We start from the raw sequence: 17,889 nt of genomic DNA, 5'->3' as shown, positions 1-17,889 counted from the left end.
CGATTCTAACGCGCCCCCGATTCTAACGCGCACCCGATTTTCCTGACAAAAAACCGAAAAAACTTGCACCTCCGATTGTAACATGCACGGAACTGTGTGAGCAAGAAAAACGAATGCGAGAGAAACGGGTGATTTATTTCCCGAAGTAATCTCACTCCTCGTCGCTCTCCGCTGACCACATCTCGTCCTCGGTGCCGTCAAGCACATTTGCGATGCCACACTTCTGAACTAATGTTCAACTATGGTCGATGGGATCGTGGCCCATGCCCCACACGCCCATCCCGCGAGCTTCTCCAGAGGCGCACGCTTCAGCCGACCGCTCGTTTTGAACGCGTGAGAGCCGCTGCTGCCATTGCTGTTATCAAGCGCGCAAGTGGAACGATTTGACGATTTGTGTGAACGCCGATAGAAAAGCCTAGGTGCCCATGCTTCCTGTGTCCGAAAAATTGTTGCTAAAAGCTTTAGCCCCATCTTGACATGGCCATGGCGGTGTGTGGGACGAAATTTCCGCGGTTTCGGTTTCGGTTTCGTATCCGATTCTAACGCGCATGCAATTTTTCGACCTATTTTTCTGGAAAAAAAGTGCGCGTTAGAATCGGGTAAGTGCGATACTTGGATGCACATTTTACAGAGGCTCACTCACCCTTGAATTCCCTCGCGGCGTGGCACAGCCGTCAGTTGCGCTAGGTTGACGGGCCCTCAAAAATTCAAACCTTGGTGTACATTGTTGATTTATATATTGAATCATTGCCAAGGAACGCAGGAACAATTTGTATATCTTAAAATACCTGAAATAATTTTTGGTCTCGGTAAAAGTGCCGATTTGTGTTTTTCGTATACTTTTCTTGGGGGCTTTTTTCTGATTACTTGACGAATAAACTGTAAGTAATTGTACCTTTAACAAAACTGCTGCTTTGTGTTTGGAAGAGCAATCTATAAGCTACAATTTCATGCATAGCAAGGCTACGTGTGTCCAGTAGCTCAAGAGAAAAAAAAAACGTTTTGTGGAAGCACTTAAAATCGGCCGTTTTTCCGCCGTAACGAAAGAGTTAATGGACTCGTATCGACCATAATCGACTTGTCGACTTTGCGTCCATTTTCGCACACGACGAGACTTCACCTACTTGTGCTCTCAGGGTACTGTTTGGTAAAGCTGACTCTTCTTCCAGGCGTCTTCGGTCGGCTTCCGTCGACACTAATAGACTTCTGTCAACTTTGGCCGCTCTTGCACATGCCATAATTCGGTCCTGAGAGACTGGAGATCCCACTTTAATGAATGGGGAGTTCCACTATATGCAGAGTTGCGCTGCATCTTAAGCTCACTCTTGCTGTTCCAAGGTCAGGTGTAGCTGCGTGAGGGCAATCAGATAATGGATGCAGTGCCATAAATACCAAAGGTGCGCCTGCAAGCGGGCGGCGCCACAGTGTCGCAAGGTACGACTTTGAGGCGGCGTCATTTTGCCAATTACAAAATTGGTTGTGTAGTCGATGGAAAGGAGGAAGGGGGAAACTGGGGGCGTTTTGTTGTCAAATTTTGTAAAAATGACGACGGGAGCCCCGTTAGGTTCGTAGAACATGGGTGACAGATGCGCATTATTAAAATCAAACCCAGGCAGCACCGTTCGAGGTACCAAGTTACGGCTATTCTCCAAGTGCACTTTAGGGCGTTCTAAATCATGTTTGGCAGAGTTATTTGCATTGCAGCTTGCTTTGCAGACATTTTTAAAACCTCCTTTCCAGTTGCCGTACGGCTGCAGAAGTTCCACATTGTTGTAGCATAGGAACCCAAGAGCCCATAAGTCGCACATTGCCTTTAGCTGCCTGGTCGGAGGGAAAATGGTGCACACTGTTCTCATGTTGCCCATGAGCCTTTCTATCTCGTGTGCTGAGGCGTTTGTGCAAGACGCTTGTCCCACCGAGTTTGTGGAGCTGCAGTTAATCTCCCATTGGAACGGTGCCCAGGGCCCAGCCCCGTGCCCTCCCTGCTGGACGGAGGCGGGGGCTACCAGGAGCCCGAGCTGTTCAGCCACGTGATTTCGTCGGGCCACACGGTGTTTGGCCTGGTGTTCCGGCCGGGCCGGCTGGAGCCCGGCCGCCGCTACCCGACCGTGCTCACCATCTACGGGGGCCCCGAGGTCCAGCTGGTCACCAACTCCTTCAAGGGCATGCGGTACGTACGGCCGTCCTTCTTTGACCTCCTGCTCTTACCCGCTGCGGTGGCTCAGTGGCTCAGGCGTTGTGCTGCTGGGCCCAGGGACGTGGATTTGATTCCCGGCCACGGTGGCTGCTTTTCTGATGGAGGTGGAAAATGAAAGCGGCCTTGTGTCGAGACTTCGGTGTGCATTTAGTTTCACAAACTAAAGGTCTAAACTAATCTGGTGCAGCACGCTTCACATCCTGGGTGTAGCTTAGTGCGTTCAACCCTCAAAATTTGAATTTGTTTTCCTCCTTCTTGCTCTCGCTCCTTCTTCCTCCCTTTTTTTTTTCCACTCTCTCCCTCTCCCTCCCCCTCCTAGCTGAGGGTGGTGAAAGGGGCGGTCACAGGTGGGCTTACGGCCATCTTGAAGGTTTGGGGTATGGCATGCGGGGCGTATGCAGTCTTTGGCACCTAAAGCACCCCATTTGAAGATGTCCAAGTTGCAAGTGTGTCCTGTAGTGTGCCGTTCCTCAGGTCCTTTTGACGAAGACTTGCGAGCCTTGGCGCTTCTCTGCCCTCTCCTCTGCCCGCAGGCACCTTCGGCAGCACCTGCTGGCCTCCGAGAACTACGTGGTGGTCGTGGTGGACTGCCGGGGCTCTCGGCACCGGGGCATCGAGTTTGAGTCCCACATCAAGGGACGCATGGTCGGTGCTCTTTCTTTGGCTCCGCATGCTTGCCTGCATTTGTTCATGGGGGTTAGGGCAATGAGGGGTGACTGTTTGGTGGGGGGATAGGAGGAGAGGATGGGTATGGTTGGCATTTTGTGGACCCCTAACTAAAGTCTCAAGCTTAAAAAAAACCATTAAAAAGAGACGTCTGTTTTGAGCCCCCCCCCATGCCACCTGGTGCTAGTCCGCCAGCCCTGTGCCTTGCACTGGCGAGATAAACTTGGAAGGCCCATGCGGCCGAGCCATTTGAGAGGGGAAAAGGTGAGAGTGTGAAACTGCCAAGGCGAAGTGAAGCAAACGATTGTACGAGGCAGTAGGCAGGAAAGAAAGGAAGGAAGCGACAACGTGGCTTTGAAAGACCCTGATAAGCATAGATCAGGTGGTAAGAGCGGTAAGTCTGGAAAGAAAGGACCCTGGAGCGATGTAGAGGTTGAAACAATGAACAGGGGGGAGAGAGAATGTCGTGAAAGGAAGAGACTTGGGTTGAGCAGGCAAGAAAAACGGGTGTTCAGTCATCGCCATGGGGTTGTGGCGTTTGTGTTGTCACATTTGCCGGCTCGATGGGAGCTTCAAATTGGTACCGTATAAACCGGAATGTAGGTCGACCCGGTATATAGGTCGACCCCCTACCTTGAGGTGGGAAAAGTTGACAAAAAGAATAATTCAGCACAGAACCGCACTCACAATGTCTATATTTTCGACGCCTGTCCGTCACTGCCACTCACTATGCCTGCCGAAGTCACTCGGACGACTCTGAGAGCTCGGACGAGGATGACTGCTTCGCACTGTCATCTTCCATGCCATCAGGCGCGTTGCTGATGGAGCACTTCCTGAACGCTCGTGTAACCATGTCGTCGGGCAGCGACTGCCCAGAGAAGGACACCCAGCTTGACACGGTCGCATTTTTTGTCGCCGGCGATCCACTCATTGTACAGTTCGCGGAGCCGGTCCGCGCGTGGCCTCCGGAGCGATCGTGAGCGAAGTTCCCGGACGAAGTCTGCCACTTTGTTCTCCAACTCGGGGTGCACCCACGGGACGATCGGTTTCGGGGGTTGCACGCGCACAGCTTAGCTTTCTGGCTCCGCCAGTACCGCACACTTTTCTCCGAAACGCCTAACTGGCGTTGCGCCGCCATATTCCCATTCTGCTCGGTGACTCAATCGCCATCAGCTTAAACGCCTCCGTAAACTGGCGTCGACTGCTGCTACTCATCTCGGAACAGAGACGTACAGAAATGTACGCACGCACAATAGACGAGTAAAAGACGAAAAACTAGAGAAAAGCGAAATCAAATAAAGGCCTGATAGCGCGAGAGAGCAGTCCGACACGAATGGTGATGGCGACGGAATACGCTTGCACATTGTTGCCAGACAATTTACGTTCTGCCAATGACTGCTATATAAGACGAGGGGTGACTTTTGTGCGGATTTTTTTGGAAAAAAACTCGACCTATATTCCGGTTTATACGGTAGTCTGCCGGCCATCAGGACTTTGGCTTCTCGCAGTTGGTGCGTTGGCGTTCTGCTACTGCGTGGTTAGTTGGTAAAAACTTTATTTTGCTCCATTCAAATGTTGAGCTCCAACCTGCCAGTGCTTACCGGCTTGCTTGAGTTCGTTCAGCAAGTGGTCTGGCTGGTCGTGAACTGTTTATCTTTGCAAATCAAGCAGTGTCGTATGGGGATTAAGAAATAAAGGTCGGAATGAGGGGGAGTAAAAAGTGGAAGAAATGCTCGCTTATTCCCGCCAGCGGACCGCGTACACCCGAACGTCGTATAATTGGGGTTTTTAGTAAATTGTTTCTTTGGGAATTTGCTGGGACTGTTGTGATTCATTGTAAGAAGTGGGTCATTGTAAAACCGGGGGACGTATAATCAGGATTCCACTGTAGGACATTTAATCTTAGAAACTTTTTTTTTTTTTTTTTTTTGCTTTCCAACGATTTTTGGTGAAACTTCATGAGCTTGTTCAGCTTTTTAGCTGATTTCAAATGTCCAATTAGTTTTGATGTGAGGTGATTAGCTTCAGAGTTAATTAAAAAATGTTCCTTGATTATTCTTGAGAACAATAGGGAAAAAAACTATTCAACAAGAAATTACCACAAGGCATGAATAGATACCAGAAGTTGTGGAGAATGAAATATGGGAAGCAGTTTTTTTGTTTTGCCATAACATACAAGTTTACACTAATTCTAACTTCTCGGCTTGAAGTACTCCTGCTAACCAATTACAAATAATGCTAATTAAACAAATACTGGAACACAAAATGCAAAATCTGCTTTTCTCATCGGATGGTTGGAACATTCAGCTTCACAGTGCAAAAGTAATGATCTTTATAGCTGCACTACATGCTGGGATGTACCTCTCAATGGTTTCCTATCACTGCGAAAAAGTGGGGAATTATTGAAAAATTACTTTTTTGTTGAAATCGAGCCTCTGTGGCTTTTATAAGTACCTGGTACTAAGGAAGAGCAGTTGTTTCCAGTTTGCTTCCTTGCTTGCTCGCTCACTCCTAGAGTTCACATTTGCATTTCGTGAACTCAACAACTTTCTCGCTGCTTATTTGTGTTGTTTTCAGGGGACAGTGGAGATAGCAGATCACGTGGAGGTCCTGCAGTGGCTGGCTCAGGAGAAACCTTACATCGACCTGTCTCGGGTGGCCATCCATGGCTGGTCGTACGGTAGGTGCCCTACCTCCACCACCACCACGCCAGTTTTTTGCTTGTTGGATGCACGAAGGACGTTCCTGCTGGCTGTATTGTATAAAAAGTGGCACTATCCATAGTATGTCTGATTGATGTTAGTGGCTGCTTGGAGAAGCCCTGCCTCAAGTGGTGAACAGTGGATTTTTGTCAGGAACAGTGTAAAGCCACAATAAATTGTACTTTTGGTGTGCACTCTTGGGGAGGGAAGCTAATCTTGAAGCGCTCCTCAGAAAAGAAACTTAGGTCATTCGTAAGAACTGTGGTAAAAGTTCATACTTAAGGGGGGACGCGGCTTTCAACTTCGGAAAAATGACCAAAACATCGTTTTTTTGAAACCCACATATTCGGCTTCTATGTTTCCTATTCTGTGCGTCTGCAAAGTTTTTACGCTGAAAAGCGTCGCAAAGTGGCATAAAAAAATACTTTTGTCAGGCGCGGTGACAAACTATCAGCGCAAAAGGGCGAAAAAACGGCAATTTTCGGAGCGCTCTATCTCTCTATCTATCTCAACGGTGCCACCGGGCGCGGCCATTTTGATATGGTTAGATCGGCCGAGCGATCGTCTTCCCGGTTCCGCTCGTCTCTTTTATCTTCGTTCATTCACAAACGCACAAACGGCAGAAAAGAAACGACGTACAAACGAAGCTAGAAATAGATGCTGAAGCGCTATTGGTCCTCCGGTCGGGGCGCAGAACAACGACCCTCCTGATTGGATGTTGCGGGCGCAACGCAAGATGGCGGCCGCCTGAGCTGCGTAGCGAGCGGATTGAGTTCATTTTCGCCGCTTCGCTCGGCCGAGTTTCTGTTCAATCTGTGGTATTCAACACGGACGTTATCGCGATGGGAATACCAGAGATAACGAGCCAGATTACGGGAAGTTGTGTGGCTCGAAAGGCGGAGGTCATCGAACGCTTCGTGGTGCGCGTGACTCTACCGTCGCCAGACCGCGGAGGGTGACGCGGTGTGCGCGCTTGCGATAGCGGTTCGTGAAGTGAACTTTTAGTCGGATTTGCAATGTTTACATGCTTAGTTATTGCTGTGTTTTGACTGTGGGCTCGCTAGCCTTGAGAAAGAAACGGTGGACGCGTCAAACGCTGCGGCGCGCACGGCATAGCCGACGCGCATTGGAGCATCACATGACTGGGCAACCGGTTACGATTGAACGCCAGTAGTTGTAATTAATGCCTGCGACGTTAGTTTTAATCTTAAAAGCGACCGACCAGCCATATCAGGTATAATCAAAGCTCGATATGTCGCGGTAAGCGTGCGCTGCGATGCGCGCGAGCCATATCGCCTTTCTTGCGCAACGTTTCCCGTGCACTTGTAATTTTCATGCAAACAGGTTTGAGTTAGTAATATAGGAATAAAAATATGCTCTCTGCGTTAAAAATGTACGTTACTGTGGCAGCATTTAACAGTGATTGTTTTAGGTAAATTATTGATACCATTGCTCAGGGCATACTGGCTGTGCTGCGAGAAATATTGGATGCCTTGAATGTCAAAAGTAGTAAAAAAAAATATGCTCTAGCATTGAAGTTGGGAGTTGTGCAGAATACTCTACCAAGCTTCAAAGTAGCTCATTTTCAACCTTGTGGTATGCAAACTTTTGGCAATGAACACCTGCACTATGAGTACTAAGTTGCTGTGCCAGGCAAGATAAAACATAAAAAAAAAGCCAAAAATGTTCAAATTTAAGTAAAAAAAAATGCTTAACTCGTTGCCATGGTGACAACACTGCAAAAGGAGGTTGTCCAGTGCGATACAGCCAACCAACTAACCTACTTTGCATTGAAAGCCCATTGAAACCCATCTCCCCTCCGTTTGGTTTGCAAAGGGGGGTATGTACTCTTCACAGAGGAGCTGAAAATGATGTTTTCTGGAAAGAGAAAGGCTGAAAAGGCACTCCAATTTCAAGGCAAGGCTTTCCAGAAGCCCCATGTTCAAAAGGACATGAAAGGCTACAACCGTGACGACTTTTGATATGTGAAACCTATGTTGCAACTTCGGAAGCCGTTTTCTCAAAACAGTTTTTTTTGCCACCTGTGTCGCTTGTCCCAGGGATTTCTTCGTGACCGCTGGGTCTATTTTGATTCCATTTCTTGCATTACATTCCTTGATGAATTGTTCAGGTCGTGACACTTTTGGTTTTCCAGATTTGTTTTTTGTGATTTTTTTATTCAAATAATCGTTCACAGTTGACATGCCTGTTGCACATTAACCTCTAAAAAAATGAAAACTAAAAAACATTGTGTCGTAAAAAAAAATTCTAAAACTGTCACGACCTCGTCCATTCATTTGGGAATGCAAAGCACTTCGAACAAGTTTTCTATCGTGTTTTATAAGCCGCTCAAGCTCGGTACAAGCGGAACAGAAAGAAAATTTCATACATAAAAAAGTTAGCAAAATATTAACTTCAAATTTTTATGGTGTTATCACAGAAGCATTTTCAGTTGCTGTGCCAATTTTCATCAAAATCCACAAAGAAATAAAAAAGTTGATTTTGAAAGCCACGTCCCCCCTTAACAAGTGTCGTAGGGGAGGGGAAGAAAAATTTTAATGGGATGCATTCTTGTGCAAACTGAAATTTGAGTGGGCCACGATGACAGCTGGATTTGGAGGCCACCGTGAGCGGACAAGTTTGGAGCCAGTCATAAAATACCTGCTACGACAAAACTAGGTAGCACGTGCAGATTGCATTAGTCGTAAAGTTGTTTGGAAGTCAGTGGCAGGCACCTGTGTCCACATGTACCGCATTTTCCAGCATACAAGTTAAAATAATAAAAAAAAATTGTCAACGATGCATCTTGCACGAGTATTTTTCTTTTGTACAGACAATGGGGTGAGGTGAAAATTGCTGCCACATTTACAATGAATGGAAGGGGCCATATAGATGGTTTTAATCACACCGACTGCTTTGGAGTGCCCCACAGCTGATTGCAGTTGCCTTTTTCCCGGTGGTAAGACACTGGTTGGGTAGTTGGCCTGTTTGTAGTGGGTGGGCATCATGGCAATAGGAGGTAATAACGCAGCCTGAGTAGGGGACGAGAAAAAGCAGAGGAGATGTTAAAAACACACACATAAAAAAATTTGGTGAGAGGCTGTTAGAGTAGCAATTCTTTTGCCTGCGGTAAGGAAGCAGGCTGTATAGTACAGTGTTAAACCGCGAGACACATGCACGACTACAGCATGTGACTGGCATGCAACTGATCATTACGATGGTCGCCACGACTAGTTGTACGTGCGAAGTTGAGACACGTGGTCTAATGCGTGCATGCGATGCGTTGGCGGTGGCACTGTGCCCACTGTTTTTACTCTATGGTTGCCTGCCTGTTTAGGCGCACTCCGGACAATTTAGAAATGGGTAAGAGAAATCTCAGCAGGAAAAGAAGACATTTATCGATTTGAAGTAAAAATTAATTAGTTGCATTACGCTAGGCATAGCATTTTATATGCTCAAAGGTATGTGGGGGCGTTTGGCACCGACACTTCCACTCGTCCATGCTGTTGCCACCGCTGACATGTTTTTACCAGGTGTTTGCATTGTCGGTGGAGAGCGCACAGGTTGGCGGCAGTGGTGAAGAGCAGCTCCCCACAAATAAAAAAAGCTAGTTGATTCCTCTGTCATAGGAATCAGTAAAACACGAAAGTGAAATGTGCAGCAAAATCTGCAGCTGAGCATGATTTGCGGGTCTGTGACTGTCTTGTGGGTGTGCTTGGCGAGCGACATCCTGCTGGCGGGTCGCTTCGGCAAAGGTGTACTGGCGTTGTTTCCGTGACAGATATGACGTCAGTGAAATCTTGGTGTATCCCGGCATAAAACACTTTCGTGTTAAAATATAAAACCCGAAAACGAATAACACTAAGTATAACATACTTGCTACTAAAGGTTTTTTCCCCGCAAGAAGACCCTGTGTGCAGGGGTGCACCCTTTACAGGCCGCTTGCTTCATTGTACTGGTGTCACTTCTGTTATGGATCTGACGTATGTGAAATCTTTGTGTATCCGGGAATAAAACACTTTCGTATTAAAAAACAATACAGTTAAACCTCGTTATAACGAAATTGAAGGGGCGCCGCGATTTGCTCGTTATAGCCAATATTTCGTTATAGCCGTAGCCGATATTTACTGCAAATATTATGCATTGTGGTTACCTAAAACCATCCTAAAACAAAAAGCGGGCGATATAGCATCTTGCCACACGGCGGTAGTCAGTAAAATAAACACATTCCGGAGGTAAAAAGGAAAAGTCACGAACCTACTTTATTGCAGTTCAAAACTCGTATTTCAAACAGACTTGGCTACGAAGAAGTCCGTAATTGGACGTTGATGCACCTTCCTGATGCGAGCGATGGCTCGCTCAGCAGCGGCCGCTATGTTCACGCCATCTTCGCCGCCCTCGTGCGCGCCGAAGTAGCGGCGCAGCACGTCCATCGCATCTAATAGTGCCTCCGACACCGTCCTTAGCGCTTCCTTTCACGCCACGTGCAACAGCGCTGACCATAGACTCTCGGTTGCTCCCGATGGTGGACAGCGTACTCGTCCACACGTCAAAGTCTCTTGCCACCTTACCACGAAGTGCACCTTACCTTCCTTCGCGCCCGACGCGACGGCTTTTATCATAACCGTCTTCTGTTCAAGCGTGATAGTCTTTCGCTTTCGCTTCCCGCCTGTCGCACTCGCGTTGTTGGAATCACGCGGGCAGTACGACGATAAAGACTGCCAAAACCCACGCACACACAACTACGCAGCGACGTCGGCCGAACAGGGGAGGAGGGGGGAGAAGAAGGCGACACAACCGCGCGCGCCGTGTGCATTGGGGCTCTTCCCGGACTCACCGCGGATAGTCCGCGGATTCCCCGAAGCCATAGGGATACATGGGAAAATCGAACGTCGGACTGCTTCTCGGGGAGCCCGCGGCGAGTCCGAGAATCGAAGGGCCCCATTGCCTGCATGCCGTGCGCAGCGAGAGGAGGGTGGGAATGGCTGGGAATGGCTGCGCGGGCGCAGCGTCCGCACGGCGCGCCATCCAGCTTCGCGCGCGTGGCGGGAGTTTTGAACTGCTAATACAGTTGTCGCGTCGCGCACTGTCTCAAATCCGCGTTGCGCACTGTTGTAAAATTAGCTCAAAATTTGATTTCTTGACGAAATTTGTTCGTTATATCCCGTAACGGGCAAATTTTACCTCGTTAAAACGAGGTTTTAAATACATTGGCTTCTATGGGGACTTTCAAGGGGAATTACGATTTGCTCGTTATATCCATTATTTCGTTATAGCCCGTCTCGTTATAACGAGGTTTAACTGTATTCGGAACTGCCACTGGCGCCTCCTCGGGGCTTTGAAAGAAACTTTCACAGTGACGTCATTATGACGACACCTTCGGGCTCATTGGCTGCGGCTGCACGACGGTCGCAATAATGGCACGACTGCATCTTGCTCACTGGTCACACGTTGTGAGCCTCCTCTGGCAAGCGTACAACGCCAAAACCGGTCCTAGCAATCAGTCGTAATGATCAGTCGCATGCCAATCCCATGCTCCAGTCGTGCATGTGTCTTGCGCTTAACTGCTCTCAAATAGCAAGCAGGGGTGCTTCCTTGCTACCTGGAAGAATTTGAATCGTCTATTGCAATGGGAAACACTTGATCAGAACCATGGCCCCTTGAGCAGGTTGTGCGTTACATTTCCATTTTGCAGGTAACGTGCCTGCACTTGCTGGAATTGCTTTTCATGTGCATCTTTCTGTTTTGTTGTGTGTGTGTGTGTTGGTGTTTCTATAGTGTGAAAGTGTGTGTTGGTGCAGGTGCACTGTGAAATACCACGCTATAGATGCCTTAGTTTTTTATGATGAGGTAAAATTCATGTGTATTTTTTACTTGGTTGTAGACCTTGGCACAGGCTCTGCCACCTTTTACACTTTGTGCAAGCAAGTATGTGACTGTGGTTGTCCCATCATGCTGGTAACGAGGGCAGTCACTGCTTTGTTCTGATGTGTAGCAGTTTTCAGGTTTTACTTCTGAAAAAAGGCACAACTTAGAATAAAGTGATTACAGTAGGCACATGTGATACCCCTGTCACACGGGCACTTTCAGTCGCGGTTGAGTCGACCTGGATCGAGCTCAACCCGGATCGGGCGCTGCTACACTGTCAGTTGCAATTGCAATCGAGCCCGATCTCACTTGAACTTGATCGTGGTTCCCCAAGCGCGATTGAGGTTTCAAAGCGTCGTCGGATGAAAGCGGTGACACTCTCGTCCCCGCTGAGTAATGTCACAGAAGGTGACAACCTCAACTAATGCCACAAATTGTATCAAATAACTTGACCCAAATAAGCATGCAGTAACATTTATATAGTTACGTGTACCTACAACCACGCAAAGTTACCAGACGCTGGCCGTGAAGTACATTTTTGGCGCCGTCTGGCGTACCGTATTTACTCGCGTAATCCTCGCACCCCTAATGTGAGCCACCAAAACTTGAATTTTTTGATTCCTCGCATAATCCTCGCACCCCCAACTTTGCAGCGGCGAAAGTTGCCTGCTCGCGAAACCCGCATGGTGCACGCGCTCTCCAACACGCGCCCTCCCCTGCCGCCTCTCCGTTTGGCGGAGAGCGCTGTGTATCCAAGGCCATCCAGGCGCACTAACAACCTGCATGGCTACTCCCTAACAGGCGCCCTAACACGCTATACTGGCTATACTCACAGTGTCCTTGAGCCGGTTTCGCGCATGTTTCGCGTGCGCGCAACTAGACGGTGTTCGCGCAGCCCGCTGTCGTGTCGTCGTGTCGCCGTCGTGGTCCCGCCGTTGAGCGGCAGCAGTCAGTAGAGAGTTTTAGCATAGCGTGCTCCGTCCGCTAACGCTACGGCGGCGGGTAGCGGGGCGCGACTGAGGAGAGCAAATTCGTCACGGTGGGGTGGATTAGTTCCGCGCGGCCTGCCTTCGCCATGCCTGCTCTTTCCCTCCGCTGAGGGGCAACCTCCTCACACTCCCCGCGCGCGCATGCGCAGTCCGGTCCCGCTACCCGCTAACCTTAGCGTAGCGTATGGGAGCCGCTATGCTAAAACTCTCTAGTGAGTCACTCGCGTCAGTGGTGGATAGCTCGCTGCCGTTTTGAGAACTTTTTGATCTAATTGTTTTGTGCTTGGTGCCGCTTCACCATGGGGAGGAACGCCAGCTACACTGCCGCTTTCAAATTGAAAGCGAAAGAGTACGCGATCGAACACGGCAACCGTGCCGCAGGCAGGCGTTTCGGCGTCACCGACTTCAACGTGCGTTACTGGAGTAGGGCACGCACATACGACGACGAGATAAGGCGCGCGCCAGAAAGCAAAGGCGGCAATTTCATGATCGCCGATCGACGGGAGACTGTTTACGTTGTAAATAATAAAATAAAAAGAAATAGCTGCTGTTGGCAACACTGAGCTTACCTATACAAAAAATGACCGCTACATTTAGCGGGATTGGCATAAGGCAAATTGGCAACACTGTGCACAGGATTTTTTTTTTTTCCCCGCATAACTCTCGCACCCCTAACTTTGCATTGAATTTTCCGAAAAAAAAGTGTGAGGATTATGGGAGTAAATACGGTATGTGAGTGCAACTGGTGCAACTTCTCAATCGAGATTGAAACGTGCCGTGTAGCAGCGGCAGTGCATTTAACGCACTCGAAAAGTCAATCTCGCTTCGCTTCAATCTGGATTGAAAGTGCCCGTGTGACAGGAGTATAATACAAAAGTGTGACGTGTACAACTGCCTGTCGATCCAAAGGGTGGCTTCTGTTGTGGCGGGTGCCAGCCACTTGCACGCTGGAAAATGGGGTATTGCCGCGCAGGCGGCTACCTGTCGCTGATGGGGCTGGCCCAGCGGCCCGACGTGTTCCGGGTGGCCGTGGCGGGGGCGCCCGTGACCTCGTGGGGCCTGTACGACACGGGCTACACGGAGCGCTACATGGGCCTGCCCGGGGAGAACCCCGAGGGCTACCACCGGGGCTCGGTGCTCTCCTACGTGGGCCAGCTGCCCGCCGAGCAGAACCGGCTGCTCGTGGTGCACGGCCTGATGGACGAGAACGTCCACTTCGCCCACACCTCCCAGCTGCTGGCCGCCCTGGTCAAGGCCGGCAAGCCCTACCAGCTGCAGGTAGGTTTTAGAGGCGATGCCCCTTAGGGGCTGGGGCTGTTGTTGGCATCTCCTGTCTTTGTTGTAATCGTCGTCTCATGCAGTTGCGGTACTAAAACACCGGGACCCTTGTTTACGCCTCGCGCTAGAGAGCTTTGTGCTCCCAAGACAAGAGACGTTAACGGCAAATGTGTATACCTCTACTCCCAACGGTTTCATCTCCATTGGCAAAACACCAAGGCACCAAGAGTGCACTTAGGTATACACTGCAAGCTTCGCCCCTCCCCAGGTTTTACGTTAGTGGAGATGGCCGGGGATTTTTTTCTTGTGTGAAGACAGCTTTCTCCAAGTGGCACTGTACTAATGGAAAGGCTATAGTCAGGGACAACTTTCTGTGGCTGTACAGGCAGGAGCTAGTTACCAAAGATGCCTGTGTGAAGCAAAAACATGTCTACCCAAATAGTTATTGTCCTAAAGGGGGCCTAAATAGACTTTTGAAGGCTGATTTTGTGCTCGCAGTTGTTGGTGTACCATCCGAGGAACGTCCTTTCACAAAAATGGTTTAAAAATGCTAAGTATTAGTTGAGGTACAGTTCACTAAAAAAAATCTACGGAAGCTTGCACTCGTGCGCAAGACTTGAATCGCGAAGCTGTTGTAGGGAAGCATTGACGGGCACATAGTTCATTTCAGTAGCACGCTCTGCCTTTATGATTGCGGCCTCTTCCTCGGCCACGCTATCCACGGCCGGGCCATGCCGAGAACTGCAAAGACGCTGCGCATGAGGTCTCTTGTACGATATTGAGTGCATGCGCACGATGATGCGAGCTCTCCTACGATACTGAGCACATGCGCAAGCTTCTCTCAAGTATTGTGGTGGTTGCTATCACGTGTCTTTCCATTGTAGAGTTGGTAGTGCAACAGCTGCGCGACGCCTACGTGATAGCGTCCTTGTGGGGAGTTTTTGGCGCGCACGAACCCCAAACTTGCGGCCAGTAACAACAGCTCCATTATTAAGAAGTGCCGTGTATAAGGCCCGGGGCTTTCACTCTTTCCTCGTGCCTCAAAGCACTGTAGATGCTACGAGCTCACCAGCTCAGATCCAGACCCCCTAGAGACACCTGTCACGGCTCTGAGATATGCGCCATTGTTGGTTCTGCTGTGTGGTACACCACGTTCTTTTTAGCAGCTGACTCGCCTGCTGCATCTACTACAGGTTGAGTGCGAGCGGTACTGGTCACTGCTTCTTGCAACCGCCGTGCTGGCGTCGAGGCATTAGTTTTCAGATAGAGGAACTGAGTGTTATGGGGCCAGACGGGGAGGGGAAGGATGGGGGGAAGGTGGGTGTTTAAGCACAACACAGTCACTTCTGACAATTTTCGAAGATTTCCACCAACAACTGGCGGTCCACTTGCATTCCTTACATGCGGCGCTTTTGTGCCAACCCAGTCCGTCCGTGTCTCATTCGCATAGACAAGGCTTAGTTAGCATCACTGCAGTTTTTCGATCGCCGCTTTCACAAGTCACTGTGACAACAATCCCCAGTGCAATTTTTCCACACATTATCATTACCTTTCACGGATGTGCAAACGGGTTTTCACCAATAGTGTCGTTATGGCTCTGTCACAGTTCTGGCAGTAGGCAACAGGTTTTAGCTGCTGCGGCGCACATTGATTCATGCCCACAGCCACGCTGGCAGATGCTTGCGGCAGTCGCACTCTCAGCATTTCTGCCTGCAGAAGACACTTCATGCTTTCCAGCGTTATCCATTTCTTGTAAACGACGCGTCACCTCTACAAAGCGGCTAAGCCCAGGCGATGGATGGCGGAGATCGACATTCATCTCTACAAAGATATGCCACGCTGGAGGAGAATTGCCCGCACAGATGGCTGCCCGAAACTGCTTGAATCGCCAGTGACTTTGACGGAACCCACCAATAGCGGCGCCGTACTCTTCAGCGCCAGCTGTGTCATAGAGGCTGCATCGCATATCTGCAAATGTGGAGATGTGACATCAATGTTGGGCAAAATGGTGACGAGGATACGTAGGGAAGCAAGGAAAGAAAGGAAGAGCTTTTGACGGGCAAAGCCCCTTAGGGGCTCGGGCTGTTGGCATCTCATGTCTTTGTTGTTGTATCACGTAGTCACAGTACTAAAACACCAGTACGCTTGTTTTCCAACTCCTCACGCCAAAACGCATCTGCCCATCTAACTTTCTGCCGCCCCCTGCCACCACTTGCCTCCTCTTGGGATCTACTCTGTTACTCTTAATGACCAATGGTTATCTTGCCTTCGCATTACATGCCCTGCCCACGTCCATTTCTTCTTCCTAATCTCTACTAATATGTCCTTAACACACGTTTGTTCCCTGACCCACTCCGCTCTTCCTGTACCTTAATGTTACACCCATCATCTTCCGTTCCATTGCTCACTAAGTCGTCCTCAATGTAAGTTAAACCCTTTTAGTGAGCCTCCAAGTTTCCGCCCCGTAGGTGAGTACCGGTAAGATGCAGCTGTCATACACTTTCTTCTGCAGGGACAATGGTAGGCTGCCATTCATTATCTGAGAATGTCTGCCGTGTGCAGTCCACCCTATTCCTATCCTTCTAATTATCTCTAACCAACTCCGCCCCGTAATGTTACACCTATAATCTTCCGCCCCATTGCCGCTGAGTCGTTCTCAATTTAAGTTGAACCCTCTTAGTGAGCCTCCAAGTTTCCGCCCCGTAGGTGAGTACCGGTAAGATGCAGCTGTCGTACACTTTAGGCTGCCATTCATTATCTGAGAATGCCTGCCGAATGCACCCTACCCCATTCCTATCCTTCTAATTATCTCTGCATTACTGTATACACTCGTGTAAGGGCCACACTTTTTTTCCTGAAAAATTGCCTGGGTGCGTGCAACTTTTACACGAATCGGGCTGATGGTGGCCCGCTGTCACTTTCTCTTTCTTTCTTTCTTTCTTTCTTTCTTTCTTTCTTCCTTCCTTTTTTTTTTTTTTTTTTTTTTTGAGGTGAGGTATCTTTTATTTCATTTTGTCGTTAGTACATCGCATGGCTGATGATAAAAACTGCATAGAAGCAGCTTTACAAGCCCGTCATCCCAATTCAAACGTCAAGCAGCAGGCGGCAATATGCATGCTGTACAGCTTCTGCAGCAATCGACACAAAACACACCAAAGTATCACACTTCTGTTGCGATAACAAAAATATGCAAAGGAAAAAATATACGCACGCTAACAACTAAACAAAGAAACGATATTGCATTTGAAAAACGTGAGAACGCTACACGAAAAACATGTTTTTGCTGGGGGAAAAAAAATGAGGAGGCACATAAAACATACAAAATACGAATACTGTCAGTCTACAAAGATGCACTTTTAAACAAAAAGTGATAACAAAGGAGTATACATATAAGCTGCTGCATACAACAGGACAAAAAGAAGCCCTTCAAGAAAAATGGTTACACCAGTCAGGGTATTACCCGCAGTGGGATCCATAATGCAGTAAAACATTACACATAGGAAAACAAGTAATGTTAGTTATTGAAGACCCAAAAAATTTAAAAGTAGCAAAGAAGAGAAAGAATAAAAGGAAGGTGCGCAAGGAACTGTTTTGCAAGGCAGCATTGATAGGCGCTAGCTTGATGATAACAAGATGGGCGACGTAAAAAGAAAGAAAAAAAAAACATTACCAGAATGACACTATCAGTCTACACACTGGCTTTTTCAAAGTACACGTCATATCTATATTTCTTGCTTTCAGTTTGTTCAGTAAGCGCGGTAAAGTATTAGATAAAGTTTGCAAGCCATATGATGTACGAAAGGTTGGCACGTGCCATCGTTCAGTGTTTCTGCAAGTGTACACAGGTGAATTAGTGCAGAGGCAGGCCATCTCAGATAAATTCTTGCAATTTTTCAATAGTTCTTTCTTAAAGCTGAGAGCTAATCTTACATTATAAAGATCGAATATTTTTGTAATGCAGTATTTCTGGAATAAATGACCAGTGTAGGCTGAGAAGCTGAGATTCCAAATTGAACGTAAGGATTTTTTTTGCAGTACATGAAGTCTATTTTAATTAGCAAGTGTAGTAGTTCCCCAAACTAGGTGAGCGTAATTAATGAGATTCAAACAAAGGTTTATAAAGCGGTAACTTAACTTTAAGTGGACTTAAGTGACAAAGTTTGCTAAGAATTCCGCAATGCGAGACAAT

The 17,889-nt window shown here is 48.3% G+C and overlaps 1 protein-coding gene across 4 annotated transcripts in view; it reads left to right on the top strand.

The window, feature by feature from the left end:
• LOC144179382 (dipeptidyl peptidase 9) overlaps positions 1–17,889 on the top strand; it is a 65,641-nt gene that overhangs the window by 39,598 nt on the left and 8,154 nt on the right. For all 4 annotated transcript variants that reach the window (XM_077707717.1, XM_077707718.1, XM_077707719.1 and 1 more), the window contains exons 14-17: positions 1,963–2,170; positions 2,731–2,842; positions 5,441–5,543; positions 13,396–13,700. In XM_077707717.1, coding sequence (XP_077563843.1) covers positions 1,963–2,170; positions 2,731–2,842; positions 5,441–5,543; positions 13,396–13,700 — 728 coding nt within the window. The remainder of the gene's footprint in view (positions 1–1,962; positions 2,171–2,730; positions 2,843–5,440; positions 5,544–13,395; positions 13,701–17,889) is intronic.

This window comes from Haemaphysalis longicornis, unplaced genomic scaffold (genome assembly GCF_048455015.1).
Source record: "Haemaphysalis longicornis isolate Haplotype H1 unplaced genomic scaffold, Haemaphysalis longicornis Haplotype H1 scaffold_4, whole genome shotgun sequence".
NCBI lineage: Eukaryota > Metazoa > Arthropoda > Arachnida > Ixodida > Ixodidae > Haemaphysalis > Haemaphysalis longicornis.
Note: the sequence above shows the minus strand (reverse complement) of the source record. Positions and strands in the feature narration are given on the sequence as shown.